This window comes from Lagenorhynchus albirostris, chromosome 1, assembly GCF_949774975.1.
Source record: "Lagenorhynchus albirostris chromosome 1, mLagAlb1.1, whole genome shotgun sequence".
NCBI classification, from domain to species: Eukaryota; Metazoa; Chordata; class Mammalia; order Artiodactyla; family Delphinidae; genus Lagenorhynchus; species Lagenorhynchus albirostris.
The window spans coordinates 11753437-11774298 of NC_083095.1; the positions used below are offsets into that span (position 1 = coordinate 11753437).

General features: G+C 54.3%; 1 protein-coding gene across 2 annotated transcripts in view; it reads right to left on the reverse strand.

The window, feature by feature from the left end:
• Positions 1–20862, reverse strand: part of RIN3 (Ras and Rab interactor 3) — a 118979-nt gene that overhangs the window by 4595 nt on the left and 93522 nt on the right. For both annotated transcript variants that reach the window (XM_060167695.1, XM_060167770.1), the window contains exons 6-8: positions 18944–20512; positions 16695–17003; positions 4647–4778 (exon numbers count right to left, since the gene is read on the reverse strand). In XM_060167695.1, coding sequence (XP_060023678.1) covers positions 4647–4778; positions 16695–17003; positions 18944–20512 — 2010 coding nt within the window. The remainder of the gene's footprint in view (positions 1–4646; positions 4779–16694; positions 17004–18943; positions 20513–20862) is intronic.

Below are 20862 nucleotides of genomic sequence, written 5' to 3' on the forward strand. Positions count from 1 at the left end.
GATTCATTTATTTCTCCATTTCTTTTTACCTTAAGTTAATTCACACATATTCCTAATACCTAATGTTTCCTAATTTAAGCTTCAAAATACTTCAGACTACAAAATTTACATGAAGTGTTAAGATAAAAGATAATAATTGGCACAGATGCTTACAAGTTTCCTCTCCTCGGCTTGTTGGAGGCTGTGGTTAAAATGTTTCAGAAGCACTAGCCTTGTTTCACCGCTCACTCTAGAGGGGGCAGGGTGGCTTGGCCAAGGTCTTGCAGTGCTTCCCTGGGCCTCCTTCCCACTCACCAAGCCTCTCCCCAGCCCTTTGGGTACCAGGGCAATGAGTTTTGACATGAGGCCCATCTGCTAGTGAGCCGCCCAAATCCCATCTTCTCTTTCTTCCTAATTAACTGAACTCTACTTTTGTGGGGTAAAGCCGCACTCAACTGAAAATGCTCACTTCCTAGATTCTCTTGTAGTTCAGGGTAGAGGGCAGGAGACCCCGTTCCGGCTACTTAGATGTAAGTGGAAGTCCCTGAGTGGCGCTTCCAGGAAAGCCTTTTGCAAGGGACAGACTCAGTTACCGTATCCCTTCTGGTTTCTGTCTGTCCCCCTTCCTCTTTTCTGGAACACAGAGGTGAGCCTGGAGGCACAGCGGCTGTTTGTGATCAGAGGTGATAGGCACAAAGAAAGACAAAAGTTCGCATCCTGAAGAGCAATGGAAAGAGCTGGGTCTACGATTTCCTGAAGGCGGGGCTAAAAGCTGCCACCATTATCAGCTGCTTACCCCAGGACTTCTTGATGCAAGAGACAAACCAGTCCCTCACTCTGATTTAAACCATTATTAGTTACATCGTAATTATTTGCAGCCCAAAGCATTCCTAACTGCTCCACTGGATGAAGCTGCCTACATATTCCTACAAATTTCACAACCAGTATGGGAAAAGTTCATACCCTGACTGGGGTGGGCGGGGGACGAGATAAAGGGGTTTATTGCCACAGGATCACTCGCCCTTTCATGGCAGTGTAGGAAGAAGACAGCTTTTGAAATAGGTATATCAAGGCCAGCGTGGAACTTGGCTTGGTGTCCCTTATCAGAGAAGGGCCAGCAGACATCTCATGGGTTTCCTTTTCCAGCCCAGCTCAAAGCCTGGGTGGGCAAGAAGCCTTCCTTGGTGCCTCCAGCCCTTGCTGGCAGAGAGCCCTGTCCTCTAGTTGGCATTCCCCCATGGTCCTGTTTCCCATCGTGATCACATCCCCCTGGCTGGGAAGGGACGAGCTGAGTGCAGTGTGCTGACTGCGAATGGTCAGTTTTGGAGTCAGAGAGCAGGGTTTAGGTCTCAGTCTTCGGCAGAGAGCCCTGTGCTCTCAGGTGAGCTAGTGTCCTCTATGCTCCCATTTCCTTACCTGGAAAATCCATAACGTTGTGGAAAGTAAATGAGATCAATACACATGAAGTGCAGTGCTCGGTAACATGCGAGTATTGCACGGTGGTTAGGTGACCTAAGGGAGCTGCTCTGGAGGTTCCCCACCCTCTTGGGCAAAGGGGAGGAACTCTAAGCCCTGCCAGTGCACTCCTGCCTGCTCAAGCCCTGCTTTTTTTTTACAGCCTCCTGGCTCTCCCAGTAGACTTCCCTTGGACTTGGGGGTCCTGCAGTTCCTACCACGACCACTAGGTGGCAGGCAACTCCTCGCACTGTGAGTTTTGGAGTCGAGCGTTCTCTTCAGGGAGAGGGTGCTGTCCATTGATGGGAAAGCCTCATTGCCTCTCTTAAGAGATTACTAGCCCAGGATGGCCAGCTGTCAGCCAGGGTGCAGACGGGATGTGGGTAAAGGAATCTATGAGGGTGCTTCTGGAGAGGTTTGTATTTTGAGCTGGCTCCAGCCAGGTGCCCAGCAGCTGCCTGGGTCTCCCATCTGCCCTGTAATTGCCCAGAGTGGTGGGAGCTGCAGAGAGACGGGGGAGAAAGGGGTCAGGGTCCCATCAGGCCAGCGTTCAGGTCCTCTCTACTTCTTACAGGAAGTCCCTGATCTCTCACTCTCCAGAAGCCTGCCGCGAAAAAGTGGGACCCAGTCACAATCTTTGCCAAATTCCAGCACGTGGAACCAGCTGAAAGAATGTGACGGCCTTGCAGGCTTTTTGGTGAATGCAGATGTGTTTGTTCAGACTGTGAAACACAAGAAGGCAGAGGCCCCCTCCACCTCTCATCCTTCCCCCAGCTGCCTCTGCAGAAGGTGCCCAGATGGTCTGAAAACCCCAAACCTAGCCCAATGCCTTCCCTTTTCCAAGCCAGAGAGGTTAAGTGACTTGCCCAAGGTCTCCAGCCGGTCAGAGGCAGAACTGGGACCAAATCCAGCCTCCAAACTGCTCTTTTTTCTACACCCTGTGTTAGTTCTCCTCTTAGGATGGAGTAACAAGTTCTCAAGAGCAGGGACTTCCCAGGGGCCTGCCCTTGTCCCGGGCATGTCTGACTCTGCAGAGCATCACGAGCGGGGACTGGCCAGCAGGGGCTCTGCTTCTCCGCACCCCCCCACCTCCCAGGCAAGCCCCTCTTTTCACTGCACCTCAGAGGCTTTGGTGACGGAGCACCCTGTGGGCCACCACCCAGCAAAGACAGGAGGGTGAAGCTGGGGAAACTCAGGAACACTGCCCGCCTGGCGCTCCGTCCTCCTGCTCTTGGGCCCAGATATGTCTAGATGGAGGTCTACCAGCTGGCAGACTTGGGTGGAAGCTCCTGCCCATGCTGGAGACCCCCAAGTCATCCTTCTGTCGGAGTCCAACACCTGTGAGGCTGGGCTGTCCTGGCTGCTGTGACCTGCCACCCTGGCTATGGGCGTAGGAAGAGAGAGAGGCACCCATGCCACACAGCCCACCTCCTGGTGTGTGCAGCATGGTCCTCAGAGCTGCCCTGGGCAGGGTCTGCTGAGAGGGGCGGTACGTGGTGGCATGCGAGGCTCTGCCCTGCCGTCTTTTCTTCCAGCAAACACCTCATAGATCCCTTAGAAATTGCCCCACAGGTCCAGAGGTGGGGCAGGGGCTCTGACCCTTAAGTCTAAAAGGGGCAGGCTGCAGGGTATTCAGGCAGCTTTGGGTCAGAAAATGTGGAATGTTTAAAGTCTTTATGTATTCATTTGTACTTGGCTTGCCTCAAAAATACTTAATGTAGTCCTATACATAAAATAGATAGACAACAAGGATTTACTGTGTAGCACAGGGAACTATATTCAATATCTTGTAATAACCTATAATGGAAAAGAATCTGAAAAACATACATATATATAATTGAATCACTTTGCTGTACACCTGAAACACAATCTTATAAATCAACCATACTTCAATTTTTAAAAATACTTAATGTAGCCCCGAACAGACTAGCTCTCCTGCCTGCAGGACCTCAGCTTTCCCACCCGAACCCCCTGTGGGTTTCGGGAACAGGAAGAAGGATCGCAGGAGGTTATGACAGGATTGGGGCAGGGGGCTTCAGGTCCATAAGGAGAGGGTAGTTGGGCCAAGGATGTCCCTGTCCTGTCCCTGTTCGCCACTGCGCCTGGCCTGGAGTCCTGTCTGGCAGCAAGGATGCAGGCCGTGGACGGAACAGGAGCCACGGCGGCCAGGGCAGGGCCGACCACTGCCAGAGAGACGGCCAGTGCTGAGATCAAGTGCAGAGCCCCACAGCCTCGCTCCATCCTTCCACCCGCCAAAGGGCTCTTTCCCTGACACTCTCTATGACTCTACAACAAACCACGGGGGCGGGCCAGTCCTGCACAGCTTTACACGCTCCCCTGAGCTTCCAAGAACTCACAGAACCAACCACGTCATACTGTCCCCCCCAGAGACCGACACAGTCTAAAAATGCAAACAGATGCAAAGAGGGCCAGCTTATCTCAAGAACCACAAAGCCCAAAGGGGCCACTGGGGGCCTAAGAGTCTTTTCATCCTTTTGGGGGTGGTGTCTCAGAGGGAGCCTGGGGCTCCCTCAGAACTGCTATCTGGGATGGCTGCACCTCAGGGATTCTTGGTGGAGGGGTGGCCGAGGCTAAGTGTATGGGACGAAGTGGCAGGAAGGAGGAAAGGGAAGGGGAGGTGAGGGTGGGACAAATTACACCCCTGCCATCATCCTACAGGAGAGTGCCTGGCCTCTTGCCCACACCACAGCATTACCCTCCTCCCACTGACGCGTACCTGGCCCAGATCTGGATGAGCAGGGGGCTGAGTCCCCAGGGCCACCCCTGTCTAAGAGCTGACCATTGTTCCCTTATCCTGTACACTGACAGCAACTGCTGTTCCCTTTGTGAAGACTGCCTCTCCCCCTTCTTTATCTGACTGGCCCCTATTTATCCTTCAATGCTCAGCTCAGGCATCACCTCCTCCAGGAAGCCTTCCCTGATTGCACAGCCTGAGTAACGTGCTCTGGTACTCTCTGGGCTTCCCTTGTCTAGCATAGGTGACAAGGTCTCTTTACTGGCCCAGCTCCCCTGCTAGTCTGTGAGTCCCCCAGGACAGGGGCTGTGTCAGGCACTGTTGTGTCCCAGGGCTTAGTGGAGTCTGGCATCCAGGAGGTAATTGTTGGGCCCTCCAGCAAGCCTTTGGTGTGGCTGGGTCAGGAGTGGGCGATGGGCCCCAGGGTTCCGGAGATGGGCCTGGGGAGGTGACTCACCCTCCCCCAGCTGCAGGGCAGGGTCCATGAGCTCCATCATGTACTCCACGTTGAGAAGCATCTCCGTGAGATTGCTGCGGGCCAGCACATACATGAGCACCGGCAGGAAGTCGTCTGCCCCGTAGGTCTTCCCTGGGAGAGGAAGGAGGCAGAAGGTGGTGAGTGCGAGGCTCTCCTTGTGAGCCGCTCCCTGCCCAGGGCAAGGGGACGGTGGTTTGCTGGGTGGGGGGTGGTCACCCCTGGAAGAGGAGCCTTCCTGTTTTCTCCTGACTCTCATGACAGGGGGCGACCCTGGGATCAGCCTGGTCGGGAGGCCTGAGACACAGTCTGGGTTTAGGAAGAAGGAACTGAGAAAAGTGCCCTCTGCTGCGTAGGCAAGACCCAGTCCCTTCCCCTTTCCCAGCTCTTCCCCTGCAACGCCTTCAGTTAAGTTCACGTCACACTTATTCATGGAAGCACCCAGAAGCAGATGTCTGTCTAACACTGACGTCTTTTGGGAACCACACATCTCTCTCTCCACTTGCAGAAGTGAAGCCCTCCCTCGACCAGATGCTACCAGGCCTGAAGTTTCCCCTCCAACCTTCATTCTTTTGGGTTAAGCAGTGCCCTTTCCCTAGGGTTTCTTCTAAAACGTAAATACCTCTGAAAGGAATAACTTATCACTACTGCTTTTGTGGGAGATGTTCCCGGGGCTCAGAGCCTCTTGACAGTAATAGATCCCTTGGGGAAGGAGGGGGCTGGAGACGGGCCTAAAAGATGCCCTGACAGGGGCTTCCCTGGTGGCTCAGTGGTTGAGAGTCCGCCTGCTGATAAGGGGGACATGGGTTCGTGCCCCGGTCCGGGAAGATCCCACATGCCGCGGAGCGGCTGGGCCCGTGAGCCATGGCCGCTGAGCCTGCGCGTCCGGGCCTGTGCTCCGCAAAGGGAGAGGCCACAACAGTGAGAGGCCCGAGTACCACTAAAGAAAAAACAAAAAACAAAAAAAGATGCCCTGACGGCCTTTCACGTTTTTTGAGAGAATGAAATGAGAAAAAGAATACGAAAGTGATTCGGTACCCATGGAGCGCAATGGAAAAGTGAGCTATTATTGACATATCTGTTCTGCTTTCTCAAGCGGCCTCAGTTTTTCCACCTGTAAAATGAATCGGCTGATGGGGATGGTAACACACAACACTGAAAAGCAGAGTCAGACCCGGACTCCTTACCAGCTATAAGACCGTGGGCTAAGTGTTCTAGCTCTCTGAGCCTGCATTTCTAGACACATGTGAACTGACACAGATAGCATGACATCCAATGGGGTTTTGGTGAGAATTCTAGGAAATGATTTACAGTGGAGTGCTTCTATACCGCCTCCATGGAAATGCCCACTAAGGAAGAATGTCGCTCCTCTTATTCCAGCTCTGTGTTCTGAGCTCTCTGATCATTTCTTTCAAGGTTCTTGTGCCTGTGCACAGAATTAGTCGGTTTTGGAGAACATCTTCCATAAACCTTTATGAGCCTGAGACACGACTAAAGAGTTCCTGGGGAGAGATTATTTTGTGCCTGCAGTTGTCGTCCACGTTGATAATTTAATCATTAGAATTCTGGCGCACGGCAGATTCTTTTCTTGTTTGATTTATGAATTAGGGAACAAGGCATGTCCAGCAGCATGGATGTGAAACAGTTCTGTGCCTTTTGGAATTCACCTGTAACTCACGCATTGGTTAAGAGCTGATTGAATTTTTACTCCGCCTCCAAGAACACCGATTTTTTCTTGCTGTTGTATTAACAGCTCACCCAAAAATACAATCAGGCAAGTTCATTTGCTTTGGAGCAGCAGTTCTCAACCAGGGTGATTCTGCCCTTCAGGGGCCACAGCACAGCCCTCCATAAAGATGAATTACTCAGTCCCCACATGTCTATAGTGCTAAGGTGAGAAACCCTGCTGGAAGGGACAGTGACGTTCAGCCAGAAGGATGGTCCAGCTCCAGCCCAAGGTCTGAGGACTCAGAGAGATGGGGAAGGAAGCCCTCTGGACTGCGGCTCTGGGCGTGGTGGGGATGGAAAGTGCTTTGTCCTTTTCTTCTTCTCCCCAAGCCCTCCTTGAGGATCTCGGCTGATTCTCAGGAAGGGCTTTGGGGCCCATCTCCTTGGTTCCATGACACTGCGTTCAGCTAGCCCACTGCAGGGGACTCCTTCGATCCCAGGTCTGTCCCTCCAACTACCGGTGAGCACTTCCTCTCCGTCTCCCCAGTACACAGAGCACGCACGGCAGAGGCGGTGCTGGGTGAGTGAATGAATGAATGCTGAGCTCCCAGCAAGAGCTCAGAGCCCGGGCCTGGCACTGACTCGGACGGGCCTCTACACAGACTCCAGGACCCCTTCCCCCATTAGGGGGAACTCAGAACGACAACTTCCAACTCAGAATGGCATTCTGCCACCATCACACTCCCATGGGGCACCCCACTGTGCTGAATCTCGGTTGAACTCCTCGGGCACTTTCACTCCTCTGTGCCTTCGCACACACGGTTCCCTCTGCCTGGACCGCCCTCCCTACCTTTCCCTTACTAACTTCTCGTGGCCTTCCCACATCCTCAAGCACAGTTGGATGGTTCCTGCTCTAGTGCCCATACCCTTGACTGTTTCAGAGCCTGCCCTTTTCCTCGGATTGTGAACTCCCTGAAGGCAGGGTTGGAGGCTATGTGAGCTCGGGCAAGTCACTTAACCTCTCTGAGCCTCTGCCCCGTCACTGCCTTCCCAGTCTCCAGCACAGAGCTTGGGATGCAGGACACCGACAGTGAGCTGAACTGGACCCACATGTGCTCCCACCAGGCACCACTCTATCTTGCCCATGGTTGGGGCCATGGTCAAGGAAACTAGGATCCATTATGGGCCTTAGACAGTGGTGTGACGGGAATCCTTAACAACCGGCCCTGCTAAGAAAAAAAAAAAAAGTTCTGATTTGCTGCATTTGCCAATTTGCATGGCATAAATCTTTCCACAACGGCCAGCTTCAGGCTACCAACATGAACATGGAGTGGGGAAGAGATACAGACGGCTAGCTCCCATGAGATGGTTCGTATCATCGCTGACTTAGCACACCAGTGGCCTTGGATTCATCAAGTCCAACCTCACTGTGAGGAAACTGAGGCTCAGGGATGGGAGAAATTTGCTCCAGGCCCCACAGCTGGTCAGCAGAATCTGGGTCTCTCTTCCCTGATGTGGTGAGAGATGCCCACACAGGATCCCTGACCTGAGAGCTATTTGTGGACAAACATAAACTTTAAGCATCATATAAATGCACTGGCTCCCACCCGAAATCCTAGGGATGGTTAGGGCTGCAGTCTCCTTCCCTGAAGCCTGGAGCCCAAGGCTTAGGGCTCGGGGCTCAGCCCTGCACACAGTGGGGCCTCGGGCAGCAACACTGAGAGGCTGGGGCACAGCTGCCAAATAATTCACCTGTGGTCGAAACATCTGTCTTGCGTGGATCAGGGATCGCATCCATCAGGCTGTACCTCTGAAAGGCCTGCTGGGCTGCAGCCTGCATTTCCTGCTGACTCCTGCTTTCTTTTTGCCAAAGTCACATCTGTTTTCCATCTGTAGATGCTGGGGGAGCCGATTATAGTTTAAAGAGCTGGCTGGGGACCTGATGCGTGTTTCATAAGCTGGGGGATTTTGGAGGAGAAGAGCTCTGATAAAAATGAGCTAAAGCGTGCACACCTGGGTCTCACAAACCGTGAGGACACTGGATCAGGAGGCCCCCGACTCGGCCGCTTAACCAGCTATGTGATCTCGGGCCACTACCTCTGAGCCTCACTTTTCTTATCTGCAAACCAGAGGTAATAACAAAACTCAGTCTGTTACTCAGAGCCCTTGTGAGCGTCGAACAAGTGGCTGGATTAAAAATAAAGTGTTGTCTTCTAGGAAGCATTTTCTAAAAGAGGGCTTGGCAATTTTTTTCCATAAAGGGCTGGATAGTAAGTATTTTTAGTTTCATGAGCCACATGGTCTCTGTCCCAACTATTTGACTCAACCATTGTATAAAAGCAGCCAGAGAGACACTGTGTAAATGAATGAACGTGGCTGTTTCCATAAAAATTTATTTACGAAATCAGGCGGCAGGCCAGAGTTGGCCTGCAGACCCCGATCTAGAGGAAAGAATCTATCATCTTATCATAACTGCCCCTTGAAATGTGTTGACTGGGTTCTTATTGAAAGTGGGTGTGGCGGGTGCAACGATCCTGGGGCAGCACACGGCTGCTTTGGCCCTAACCCTCCGCCACGATTCCCACCTGAAGCCACTTCCTTCCCCCAGGAAGTTTTAACCCAAGACCCCCACTCCCCACCAGCTAGGTTCAGTGCCCTTATAACGGGTTTCCCTGGGCTTGTCATTGAAGAATGGAAAAACAAATACATGTTAACTCAGAGAGGCCTCCCCTGACTTCCCAACCCAGAACAGCAAACTCCTTCACACTCCCCAGACCGCTTAGCCTGTTTTATTCATTCTAGTGGCCTGTTTCAGCATCTGATGATAGATTTTGTATTTCTGTTTCCTTGTTTATTAGCTGTCTCTCCCCAGGTAATGAAAGCTTTACGAGGGCAGGGACTTTATCGTGCTCACTGTTTATATCCGATGCCTCAACAGTAGTAGGTGTTTGATAAATATACTTGCTAAATAGGGCTTCCCTGGTGGCGCAGTGGTTGAGAATCTGCCTGCTCATGCAGGGGACACGGGGTTCGAGCCCTGGTCTGGGAGGATCCCACAGGCCACGGAGCAACTAGGCCCGTGAGCCACAACTACTGAGCCTGCGCGTCTGGAGCCCGTGCTCCGCAATAAGAGAGGCCGCGATAGTGAGGCCCGCGCACCGTGATGAAGAGTGGCCCCCGCCTGCCACAACTAGAGAAAGCCCTCGCACAGAAACAAAGACCCAACACAGCCAAAATAAATTAATTAATTAATAAACTCCTACTCCCAACATCTAAACAATAAATAAATAAATAATAAATAAATAAATATACTTGCTGAATGAATATCATTTATCTCACTGCACGGTTGTCGCCTGTTGAATGCTCTGTTTTTCCACTTGAACTGTGACCATCCTAAAAACAGGGGCTGGGGTTTCCTGTTAACATCCATACTGTCAATAAATGTTTGTTGAACTGCTGAATGAATGAACTTATCTGATAAAAACACAGGATGGCAGGAAGTAGAAAGCCTCTAGAACAGGAGGTTTTCAATTTCCTTTTGCAGTGGAATCCTTTCGTTAAGGGGTAGATCTTATACAGAACTGGGCTGCTCTGGTTGATCAGAGTCGGACAGCAGGGCTGGTTTGCTGTTTCCCCTCCTCCCCCTTTCCCCTTGCAAGATGTCCCCAGTCCCTCGAGTCCCTCGAGAGTTCCCCGGGACCAGTTGGAAAACCACTGGTCTAGTTTGAACTCCCAGCTGCACGGATGAAAGAGCTGGAGCCCGAGGGAGGGAGGTTCCCTGTAGTCTGTGGCTGACGTGAGACGAGAGGCCAGCCTCTCTCCCACTGAGCTTCCCAAAGCGACCCTGTTGGGTTGTTTGTGCTTTTTGCAGATGCTGCTTAAGTCTCAGTTCTGCTTTGAGCAACAGTGGATCCCTGAGGAAATCACTCCAGCTCCCTGGGTTCCTCTTCGGAGAGCTCAGCCCACAAGCCAGTCAGCCACACAGGCTGCGGGTGCAGAGACCAGAGGCCAAAAGTCCCAGCCTGGCTGGAAAACGTGTGAAGCCACTGTGATTGGGCCTGGCCTCCCTGAGGTCATCTCTGACCCCAGGGCACCCTGGAGAGGCAGGAGAACACAGCAGTACAGCACAGGACCTGGATCCAAGTCCCAGGGCCCCACTCACCTGCTCAGGTGTGACCCTGAGCTTGCTGCTTCACCCTGCCGAGCCTCAGTTTCCTTGGCTGTAAAATGGGGATAACAACAGTGCCCACACCTCGTGGGGGTGGTTGTGATGTTTCAGTGACAAGACAGATAGAAAGTGATTAACATGGTGCCTTCTGGGTTACATGTTACACATGGTTATTATGCAAGACAGGAGGGTAACGTGGCTTCTAATCCTCAGAACGTGACCTCTTAGAGGTCCTGAACCCCATTTCTGTTGTGGGCATAAAAACAAGGTTATGCTTTGTTTCCAGGCCTGGCACATATGTTCTCTGTCTGTCTCTCTCTGTCACCTGCATGTCGATGCCCAGGGGGACTTAGAAAGCCTCCCTCAGCCTGGATCCCTGGATGGCTATACGGAGCAGAGCCCAGTCCCCCCTCCCCAGCCCTCCTCCATCCAACTGGACTTCCATGAGTGAGAAATAAATTTGTACTGAGTTAGAGATTGCAGGGTTTATCTGTTATAGCAGAAAGTATTTCCTTAACTAATTATCTATTTACCTACCTATCTATATCTACTTCAAAGAGACCAGATAGAAATCTACCACAATACTAATCATCCTTTTCTACAATAAACATTAGTGACTTTTGTCATCAGAAATCCGTTTAGATTTTTTAACATCGATTTTAGAAACCAACAGACTGACCTCCCTCTCTGTCCTGTCTACCCTCAGTCAATGTCATAGGCCTGTCGATCCCTGCACCTGGGGTCTCCCAACCCCCGCCTCTGCCCTGCCTGAGCCAGATACAGACTCTCGAAGGAAGAGAATAGCCTGCTGGCCTTCACTGCCCTCTCGGATGTTGCCTGCTCTTTATTCTTTTAAGAAAGAGCCCCACATTTGTGTGCACTGCATTCTCCTTTCCTCCCCCCCAACGCCTATCTTATGGAGGAGTTCTGGGTTTGAAGCTATTTCTCCCCAACAGCAGGGCCAGCCCTGAATGCTGGGTCTTAGACACTGAAGAGGTGGGAAGAGCTTGTCTGTCAAAGTAATGGGACAGATGATTCTAGAAGTTCTAACTGCTCTCACCGAGCCTCATGCAGTCTGCTCATGCAGTCTGCTCCTGGCTGCAGGACAGAGGGCCAGGTCTACCCAAAGCCACTGTCTCTGTGAGCTGCCCACCCTCCCTGACACGGGCCCCTAAACCTGCTAGAGTGGAGGAAGCACTTGATCAGGATTCGGGAGCTTTGGGACCCGTTCCCAGGTTGGCTGCTTGGGACAGTGATGGAAGCACAGGCTCTGGAGTAAGGATATCCTAGCTTTGAATCCTGGCCCATCTGTATCATGGGCGTTAACAGCAACTACCTTTCTGGAAAAGACAGCCTGGCCGTTACCTCAGGCTTTGTGTCTCTAAGTTCTGCCTTTCCCACTGTCCCAGCCGGTCTCGCCAGCAGCCGGGCCGTGTGGATACCAGTTACTATCGCCAGCGTCGTGCAGTGGGAGAGATGGGCCGGTGGAGCTTCTTTCCTGGACGTGAGGGGCTGGGGCAGGGCGGGTGGGGGGAAGGGCAGTTTTCTGCGTAGAGTGGGTGTCAGTGGTGGAGGCCGGCGGCAGCCAAGCCGGCGCTATGCCCTCCACGGGGTCGCCCATGCCTCCCAGGGCTTCCATGGGGGTGGGGGGGCGGCGGGGCTGGGGACCACACTCAGAGTAGCAAAGCCCTGGAAGCGTCTGGTGGGTGAGGGGGTGAGGGTGCGGGAGGGGAGCGGGGCCGGGTGGGCGGAGGTTGTGAGCAGAAGACCTGGTCCTAAGGTCACTGCATGTCAAAGTCAGAAGAGAATTTAAGAGTCAGTCCAGATCTGGCTGAAAATGCCTAACCTCAGTCTAATCATGCGGAAACATCTGACAAACACAAAATGAGGAACTTTCGTGACAAAGAAAAGATGGGGAGGGGCAGGGAGGGAAACCCGTATTCTTTAAAGATGCCAATGCCATAAAGACAAAGAAAAGCTGTAACGTTCCAGATTAAAGGAGGCAACTAAATGCGGTACCTGACCTTGGATTGGACCCTGAACTGGAGGAGGAAATGCTAAGAAGAGCCTTGTTAGATCAGTGACCACCTGGAATACAGGCAGTGCAGTGGAGAAAAATATTTTATTGATGTAAGTTTACGAAGCAGACAACTTTAATGTGGTTATGTGAGGGAATATCCCTATTCTCAGAAGTATTTAGGGGTAAAGGGCCAAGATGTATGTAACTTGCCCTTATATGATTCAGGAAAAAATTACATATGCACAGAGAGAGTATAAATGATAAAGCAAATGACATAAGATACTAACAGTCCACAAGGGGTAAGTGGATGTTCCTATTTTAATGTACCATTCCTATTCTTGAAGTTTTTGAAGTCTGAAATGTTTTCCAAATGAAAGGTTTTCTCAAAAGGCCAAAAAATTTAGCAGCAGAACTGGTTATTTCAAACAAAATCCCAGGTGGAACCCTGTGCGTAAAAGAGGGACAAGCAGGTTTGTCTGGGGTCAAGCCCAGTCCTGTGTCCCTCTGGCGGCCCCTGGGGTGCCTCCTGGAACCCAGCTTGGAAACCACTGAGTGGCTGCATCCTCCACATTTGGAGCAGCCATTCCTGCATCTTCACATCTACTGGACACTCACCCACACACCTGTTCGCACCTGAGCCTCGCCACAGCCCAGATGAGAGAGGTGTTCCCAGCCTCTTTTTGAACGGGGCTAGAAAACAGAGGCTCTGGAAGATCAGTACCTCCTTGGGGCCACGCAGCCCAGGTGTTTTCTATGTGCTCTCCCCACCTCCACCCTGCACGGCAACCTGCAAGGTAGGTCTTATCATCCCCGTTTTACACACAAGCAGAGGCCCCATGAGATTCAAGTCTAAGGCTACAGCACCGAAGCGGGGTTCAAACCCACGTCCTTGAATGAACCCTCAAACCCCTGCTCTTCTTGGCAGAACTGCTTCCTCTCAGGGGAAGAGGCTGAGGTTCCGAGTGGGGCAGCCCAGGTAAGATTGGGAGCCACTGGGTTCACAAGGCCAGTGCTCACTCAGCAGTGGGAGGGGAACCCACTGTCTGGCTCTTGCCAAGAAACCCATCTGTTCCTGGTGGGTCTGTTCCTGGTGGGGAATCTTCACACGGAGCCTTGATCCCGTCCTGAATTTCTGGGCTCAGAGTCTCCCTGCCTGGAGCTGGCTTTTGAATCAGCAGAGGTTCCTGTCTTCCTGCCCCTGCCAGCCAAGGACAAGGAAGCTATGATCGTCCTTGTTCTGTTCAGTCTTTCACGGGCTGAGCTCCGGCAGTGCCTCTCTGTCTTTCTTTTCCCTCAGATTTAGCCATTCCCTCCCCCATTCCCTGCTCGCTGGTAAGTTTTTAGTAAGTGAATTCATTGTCAGCAAAACAGTGTTTGAAGTCACTGCCAAGACACTGAGTGTTTAAAAGAACTGCAGGAAGCTCAAGGCTTCTGAGTAAACGGGGACTCGCTGAGGACGCAATTGCCCATTTCAGGCCCAAAGCTGCCTCCCTGATAACGGCTCAGGGTCTGTAGAGCCCTGGGTCCTGACTTTGCCCCGAGCCCCCTCAAGGCAGGGAGAATGACTGCCCGAACGAGAAGTTCAGAGGGGAAGGTAACTGTCCTTGTTAAGTGCCAGCCACTGGGCTGGATGCAAACTGCAGACTCATCTCAGTCTCACAACAGCCCCGTAACGCGGGTGTAGCTGTGCTGACTTAACACAGGCAAAACTGAGGCTCAGAGCACCGAAGTTACCTGGACACAATCACACAGCTGGGAAGGAAGCCCGGATCTCTCTCTTCCACATTCTCCCAAGGTCCCAGGCCCGCCTGTCTGTTCTCGCTGAGGCTGCTCCCAGCAAAGGGTCCTACGGGGCTTTGTCTCTTTTCCTGCCCTGATCCAGCTGCCCCCTCTGCACACCATGCAGGACACCCCCTGAGCCTGCCTCCCTCCCCCGCTGCTGACCTGGGGCCGCCTCGCTCTGAGAAGGTTCCTGGCCAGCCCTCTGCCACGCCACAGTGGGGACTTAACCTCCAGCCTCACATCGCTGCTGTGGGCTCCTGGACAGCTTCCCGGGTTCCGCACCCCTGGGACAGAGCAGGTCCACCTCTGAGAGCTCTGGGGGGTGCAGGCTGCCTGCTGACCCCCACCTTACTTCCTTGGAGATTCCTGAGGCGGTTTCTCCGCTGTGGAGCTCACACGCTGGCCTGTTCTCTGGACTCTGCACCGCATGGGACATCCCATCTCGAGGTCTGACTCCCACTCCATGAAGAAAACCCTCCACTTCAGCACCCCGACTCCACTGCTGTAACCCTCTCTCTTCCAATCACATTTCCAATATTACGATAAAGGGTTAATGTGCAGCTGTAAGTCAGGGTGGCATCTGCTTACGGGGAACAGTATTCATTCTCACAATTGACTGTTGGACCCAAGTCAGTTTAATCCAAAAGAGTGACTCCAACCTGGAACTGTGGCCTGTTCCAGGCCTGTGAGGAAGTTTTTCTAGGGTGAGGGGACCTTGCACCATCCCCCAGTCACACACTAACAGATGTTTTCTGTTGGCCTGTGGTCACACTGGCCTGCCCTTCTCCAAGGCAGATGGAGAATCCCTCCCCTAAAACAGCCACCACTGGTCGAGCCTGCTAGGCACCATGCACTGAGGTTGACATTTTACATATGCTGTTTCCCATACCCACAAGCGACCAAGTGTGGCTTCTGAACCATTAGGGGTCCTAGTTTTGCCTCTTTGTAAAACAGCTTCCTCAGATGAGGAAACTGGGTCTTATGGGGTTAAGTAAATCACTCAAGGTCACACAGGTAGTAAGTGACAGAGCAGGAATCTGAACCTAAGTCTGTATGGCTACAGAGGTTAACACTCCCTCCACTCTCCATTGCCATGGCTGTCATGTACAGTTACGCAGGTTGCTTACTGCACAGGGACATCCAGCTGAAGGGGTAGTCAGGGGATGAAATCCAGCCAGCATCGTGCTCAGTGTAAGGTGTGCACCACGGTGCAGTGATGCCTGTGCTTGTCTGCCTGGAGGAGCACTGGGACAAACTGATTAGAAATGGTCCTAATGATGCCCTTCCCAACATCTGCACCCCCTGCTAGGTGCCTTTGCAGCTCTTCTCATCAAGCAGGGAAGTCTGGTTCCTCACCCCTTAAATCTGGGCTAGTCTTGTGACTAAACGAGTCAGTGAAATGTGTCAGACCGGCGTTGTGCTGGTTCAAGTCCATACCGAGAGGCCTTGCAGGCTGTACTTGCCCACTTGGACCCCAACTACCGCCATGGGTACGAGCTTGGGCTAACCTGCTGGAGAATGAGAAACACGTGGCCCAGTCACCCCCATCCGAGACCAGTCAGTAGCCAATCGACCACCCAACACATAAGCAAGGCCATCCCAGCCCAGCCAGCCTCCAAACGACCCCCTCCGACCACAGACCCTCGAGTCAGCCCAGCCCAGCTCGGGCACACCTGCCCCACTGGCTTCTGTAACTGATTTACGTGGCCATTACGGGTGGAACTGTGTCCTTCCAAAACTCATATGTTGAAGTCCTAGCCCTCAGTACCTCGAAATGTGACCTCATTGGGACATGAGGTCTTTGCCGATATAATTAGCTAAGATGAGGTCATACTGTTGTAGGGTGGGCCCCTAATCCAATATGACTGACGTCCTTATCAAAAGGGGAAGTGTGGACACAGACACGTACACAGAGAGCACACCATGCAAAGACTGGAGTGATGTTGCCACAAGCCAAGGAACTCCCAGAAGCTAGAAGAGAGGCCTGGAACACCTCCTTCCTTACGGCCTTTAGAGGGAGGAGGGCCCTGCTGACACCTTGATCTCTAACTGCCAGCCTCCAGAACTGTGAGACAATAAATTTCTGTTGTCACCAGTTTGTGGAACTTTGTGGCGGCAGCCCTAGGAAACGAACGTAGCACCTTTGCCTAATTCATACAAAGGCACAGTATGGGCTGGCTTCCTTGGCTGCTTTCAGTGTGGCAGCCAACCATGGCTCCCCTCCCGGCCCCCAGGGAACCCACCGTGGCTTCTGATTCTGGGAAGGCTTCTCCAGTGCTTTCCAAGGGCTCTGGAGTTGTCGAGGGGAAGGGGTCACAGCCTCATACGATATCGCTGCTCCAGGGATCCGGAGAGCGCCCCCAGCCCGGGTCCCTCCCGGCTGCCCACATACCTGGGTTGCCAAGGGTCATGGCGTCGTAGATGAGCTTACAGGTCTTGAGCAGGGTGGAGATCTTCTTCTCGGGCGAGTAGGCCTTGTGCATACTGGCAAACTTCTGCAGGATCTTTTCCATGATGGGCGCCTCCGGCACACTAGTGGTCACGCCCAGGTCGGTGGTCGTGGTAGCTAGGATCACCAGCTGGTTCTCCTTGAGCTGCTGCAGCGAGCCGTCCTTCCTGTGGATCTCACGCAGGCAGGAGTTGATGGCCTCCTTCAAGGGCTTCAGGACACACTTGTACAAGGCAGACTCCACAATGGCTTCTGCAGGTGGGCGAGAGCAGGAGGGTGAGGAAACCAGCTGCAGGGATCCTGCCCCCACGTCTTGTTGCCTGACAGTGTGGCTATCCCCATCCCATGTCCCTGGAAGAACATACTCACAGCCCTGGCAGGTAGAGCCCACAGTTCTGACAGGTGAGACAGTGTAGTACATTCAACAGAAAGCCAACACTGCCAAGGGCACAGGAGCCACACATGGTATGTAATGCTTTTCACAGGGCCTGGCACACATGAAACTCTCACAGGGCTGCTTACTAGCACACCACCTCAGAGAGCACCATGTACATGGGAGTTGTGCAGTATACAACCTGTGCAGCTGTACCTGGAGGGCCTGGGTGCCCAATAAATGTTTGGTAGAGTTATTCTTGATGTGTCTCTTTCAATGACCAGATCCATCTGAATCTAGTCTCAAGAATACAGTATAGCCAGAACCTGACTTCTTACCGTTTCCACGGCTACCACCTTGACCTAGGCTGTCATCATCTCTTACTTGAGTTATATTAATAGCCTCTTGCCCTGGCTTCTTTTAGTCCATTCTCAACACAGCAACTGGCATAATCTTGTTATGCCGTGTTTGATCATGACATTCCTGTGCTCAGAGCCCTGTAATGGCTCCCATCTCATCCACCATAGAAGCTGCAGTCTTTCCCGTGGCCCACAAGCCCCCTCTGTGACCTGTCCCTGTGACCTCTCTCACTCATCACCTGTTTGCTCCCTGTGCACATGCTGCTCCAGCTACCTTGGCCTTCTTGCTGTTCTGCCAAGCGGCCAGGCTTGCTCCTACCTCGGGGCTTTTGCACTTGCCATTCCCTTTGCCTGGAGAAATGCACGTGGCTATCCACATGGCTTATTCCTTCATTGTTCAAATGTCATCTTATCCCAGAGGCGTCCTGATCAGCTAGTGGAATGAGAATTAGTCATCTCTGATCTCACAGCGACTGTGCAACATACATGCCATAATCCCCACTCCACAGATGGACCAACTCAGGCTCTGCCGGTGCAGGTCACACAGCTAGTTGGGGCCTGAACAAGGATTTGAACCCACGTCAACTTGACACCAAGGCAATGTTCAGCTTTGGTTGACAGTAGGGAAATATTCTTGGAAAGTCTTTCTGGCTCTGTCCGATCCCCAGGGTCTCCTCTACTGGCCCAGCAGGGGAGGTCCCAAGTCCTGTCCCTGTAGGGAGACACCTGAGCTGCTCTATCCCTGGGAGGTGAGGGAGGGGCCCATGTCCCCAAGGCTGAGTCTCAGGAGAGGCCAAGATAACCCTTCCCTGGCACGCACGCCTAGGCTTGGCCCATGTCTGGGTCTAGGGCTGGTCCTGGCTGTCTTGGTCCTCATCCTGCTGCCTCCCTCTTCCCCTTTGCTTCTCCAGCCTCTTCAACAGGACGACACACAGCTGCCCTTGCCTCCATCACCCCACTCCTGTCTGTCCTTCCAGGACCTCAGAGCCTCTGCAGCTAGAGACGTGGTGACCCGGAGGCAGGGACCTGCGGTCAGCTTCCCCACCGCCCCTGGCTCTCGTGTAACCTTGACCAAGTCCATTCCCCTTCCCGGGCCTTTTTCCTCATCTACAGAATAAGAGGGTCCATGCCCTCTAGGGTCTCTACATCTCTGCAGCCACCAGATCTCCTGCAGGGACTGCCTCTGACCCTCCGCAGCCATGTGTGTTCGTGCTTTTTGTTTTTTGGCCGCTAATCGCTCCTGCTGACTTGTCTCCCTAACAAAACCAGGAGCATCCTGAGGGTGGGGTCCTGCCCAGCTCTCAGGTGGTTGAGGTTCTGCCATCTAACTGGGCCCATGGGCCGAACTCGGAAGGAGGAGACAGAACAGCAGAGGGGTTAGTTCACGGAAAGGGAGGATCATCTGGGTCTATCCCTGGCTCCCCCCGGCTCCCAGCCCCTGCCCCAGGATGCGGACCGACCTAGCTCCTCCTCGGAGTGCAGGGCGGGGTCCACCAGGGCCTTGAGCTCGGTGCTCTGCAGCAGGTAGCTCTTGAGCTGGGTCATCATGGTGCGGATCTCCTGCAGCATCTCCATGCTGGAGGTCTGGTGCGCCATCATCTCCAGGCTGTACACCTTGTAGTCCTGCACCAGGCTGCCGAAGTACGAGGCCTTGTCCTGGGCCAGCTCCACCACCTTCTTGTACAGCTTGCGGTTGTTGGAGAGGAAGGCGCTGAAGACGCTGGAGAAGCTCACGAAGCTCAGGCGGTGGCGGGCCTTGCCCAGGATCATCGACGACTTCTTCTTGATGCCGGGGCTGCTGAACTGCTCCAGCTCCTCCTCTGTGCTGCTGGTCGAGTAGGAGTCCTGGTCTGTGGCCGAGGCGGGCACCCCCAAGCTGTCCGAGAGGGAGGCCAGGGAGCCCTTGAACTCCGGGGTGCTCTGGGGCCGGGCCCCGGGCCGGGCATGCGGGCTCTGAGTGCCAGCCGTGGGGGCAGGACCTTGGCCTTCTCCAAGTGGACCGGGCCTGGGGTTCTCGGGGGCCTCCCCGTCCGTGGAAAGCTCGGCAGTCTCCAGGGGAATTGGGAGGACCGAGACCAGCTGCCGGGAGAGCCGTTTCTTCCTGGGAGGTGGGACTGGGGGTTGTGGAATCTTCCTCGGAGGCTCTGGCATGCTGCCCAGATCGCCGGCTTTGGCCGCTGCTTCCTGGCCTTGCTCTGTGGTTCTCTGAGGCCCGTCCCCAGGGCTGCCGGAGGTCCCCTGGGGAGGCAGGCGGAGCGGGGATGCCCTGGAAAGACCCATGGGGTCCCCCTCCGCTGCCGCCCCCCTGTCCGCCTTCCCTGCACTCTGGTCCTCCAGGGAAGCCTTCTCCGCGATGCGGCGTCTGGGAGGGGCGGCGGGGAGGCTCTTCTTCGTGGGCGCTGGAGGGACGGGGGACTGCAAGGGGCTGGGGGCTGCCCCCGGCTTCATCTCTTCCTCCCTGAGGGGGCCCAGGCCTGCGAGGGGACGCGGGAGCCTCTCACAGGCTGTCATGGGTGGCTGGCTTGGAAGCTCTGGGGGGCCTGGGGTGTGGGGTGCCAGGCGGGGGCCAGACGCTGGGGGTGAGGGGGGAAGGGCCTTGGGATGCGGAGGCGGGGGAGCAGCCGCTGAGGGAGAACCGGGCAGAGGGCAGGCCAGAGGGGGGCCGGGGGGAGGAGGCCGGCTGGAGCTGGGGGGATGGAGGGGGAGCGGCGGGGGAGGGGGGGCTGGGCGGCGAGGGGCCCACCTGGAGGTGGGGAAGGTGGCCTCGGAGGCTGGAGGCAACGGCAAGGGGCAGCTTCCCGGGGGTGGCTGGTCAGCCGGCAGGGAGCTGCCGCAGTCCTCGATGAAGACGGGATTCACAAACCACAGGCGGCCGTTTCCTACGGACAGCTCGATTTCACACGAGCAGTTTTCGTAATGGGCAGATGACCTGAGAATGGAGGCGGGGGGCGCTCCCGGGGCTGGGTCTCTCGGGGCCTCCACTGGGCTCCCACCTCCTGGCCGGGGGTTCAGCGAGGAGTCCCAGAATCCTGTCGAGATGAGGGAGGGAGAGGCGGTCAGTCCTGAAGCCGGGCCCCAGCCTGGCCCGGGCGGTGTCTGTGGGCTGCACGGGGGGCAGGGCGAGGGAAGGCCACACAGTGCTTGCTTCACCGCTCAGAGGGTTGGTTTCCCCTCTTGGACTGTTTTAAACCTCTCCCACTACTTCCTGCTTTGAGAGGGGAAGCCCCACGCCATCCTCCCCTGCGGTGTCGGGCTGGGGCCTGGACGGTGCTGGTGACAGGCTCAGCTTCAGTCCTGTCCCCTGGCGTGTGAGACCCCACGGTGGGGGGGGCACCCATGCCCCAGGGTGCAGGTACGTACGGGGATGGAGGGGGCAGAA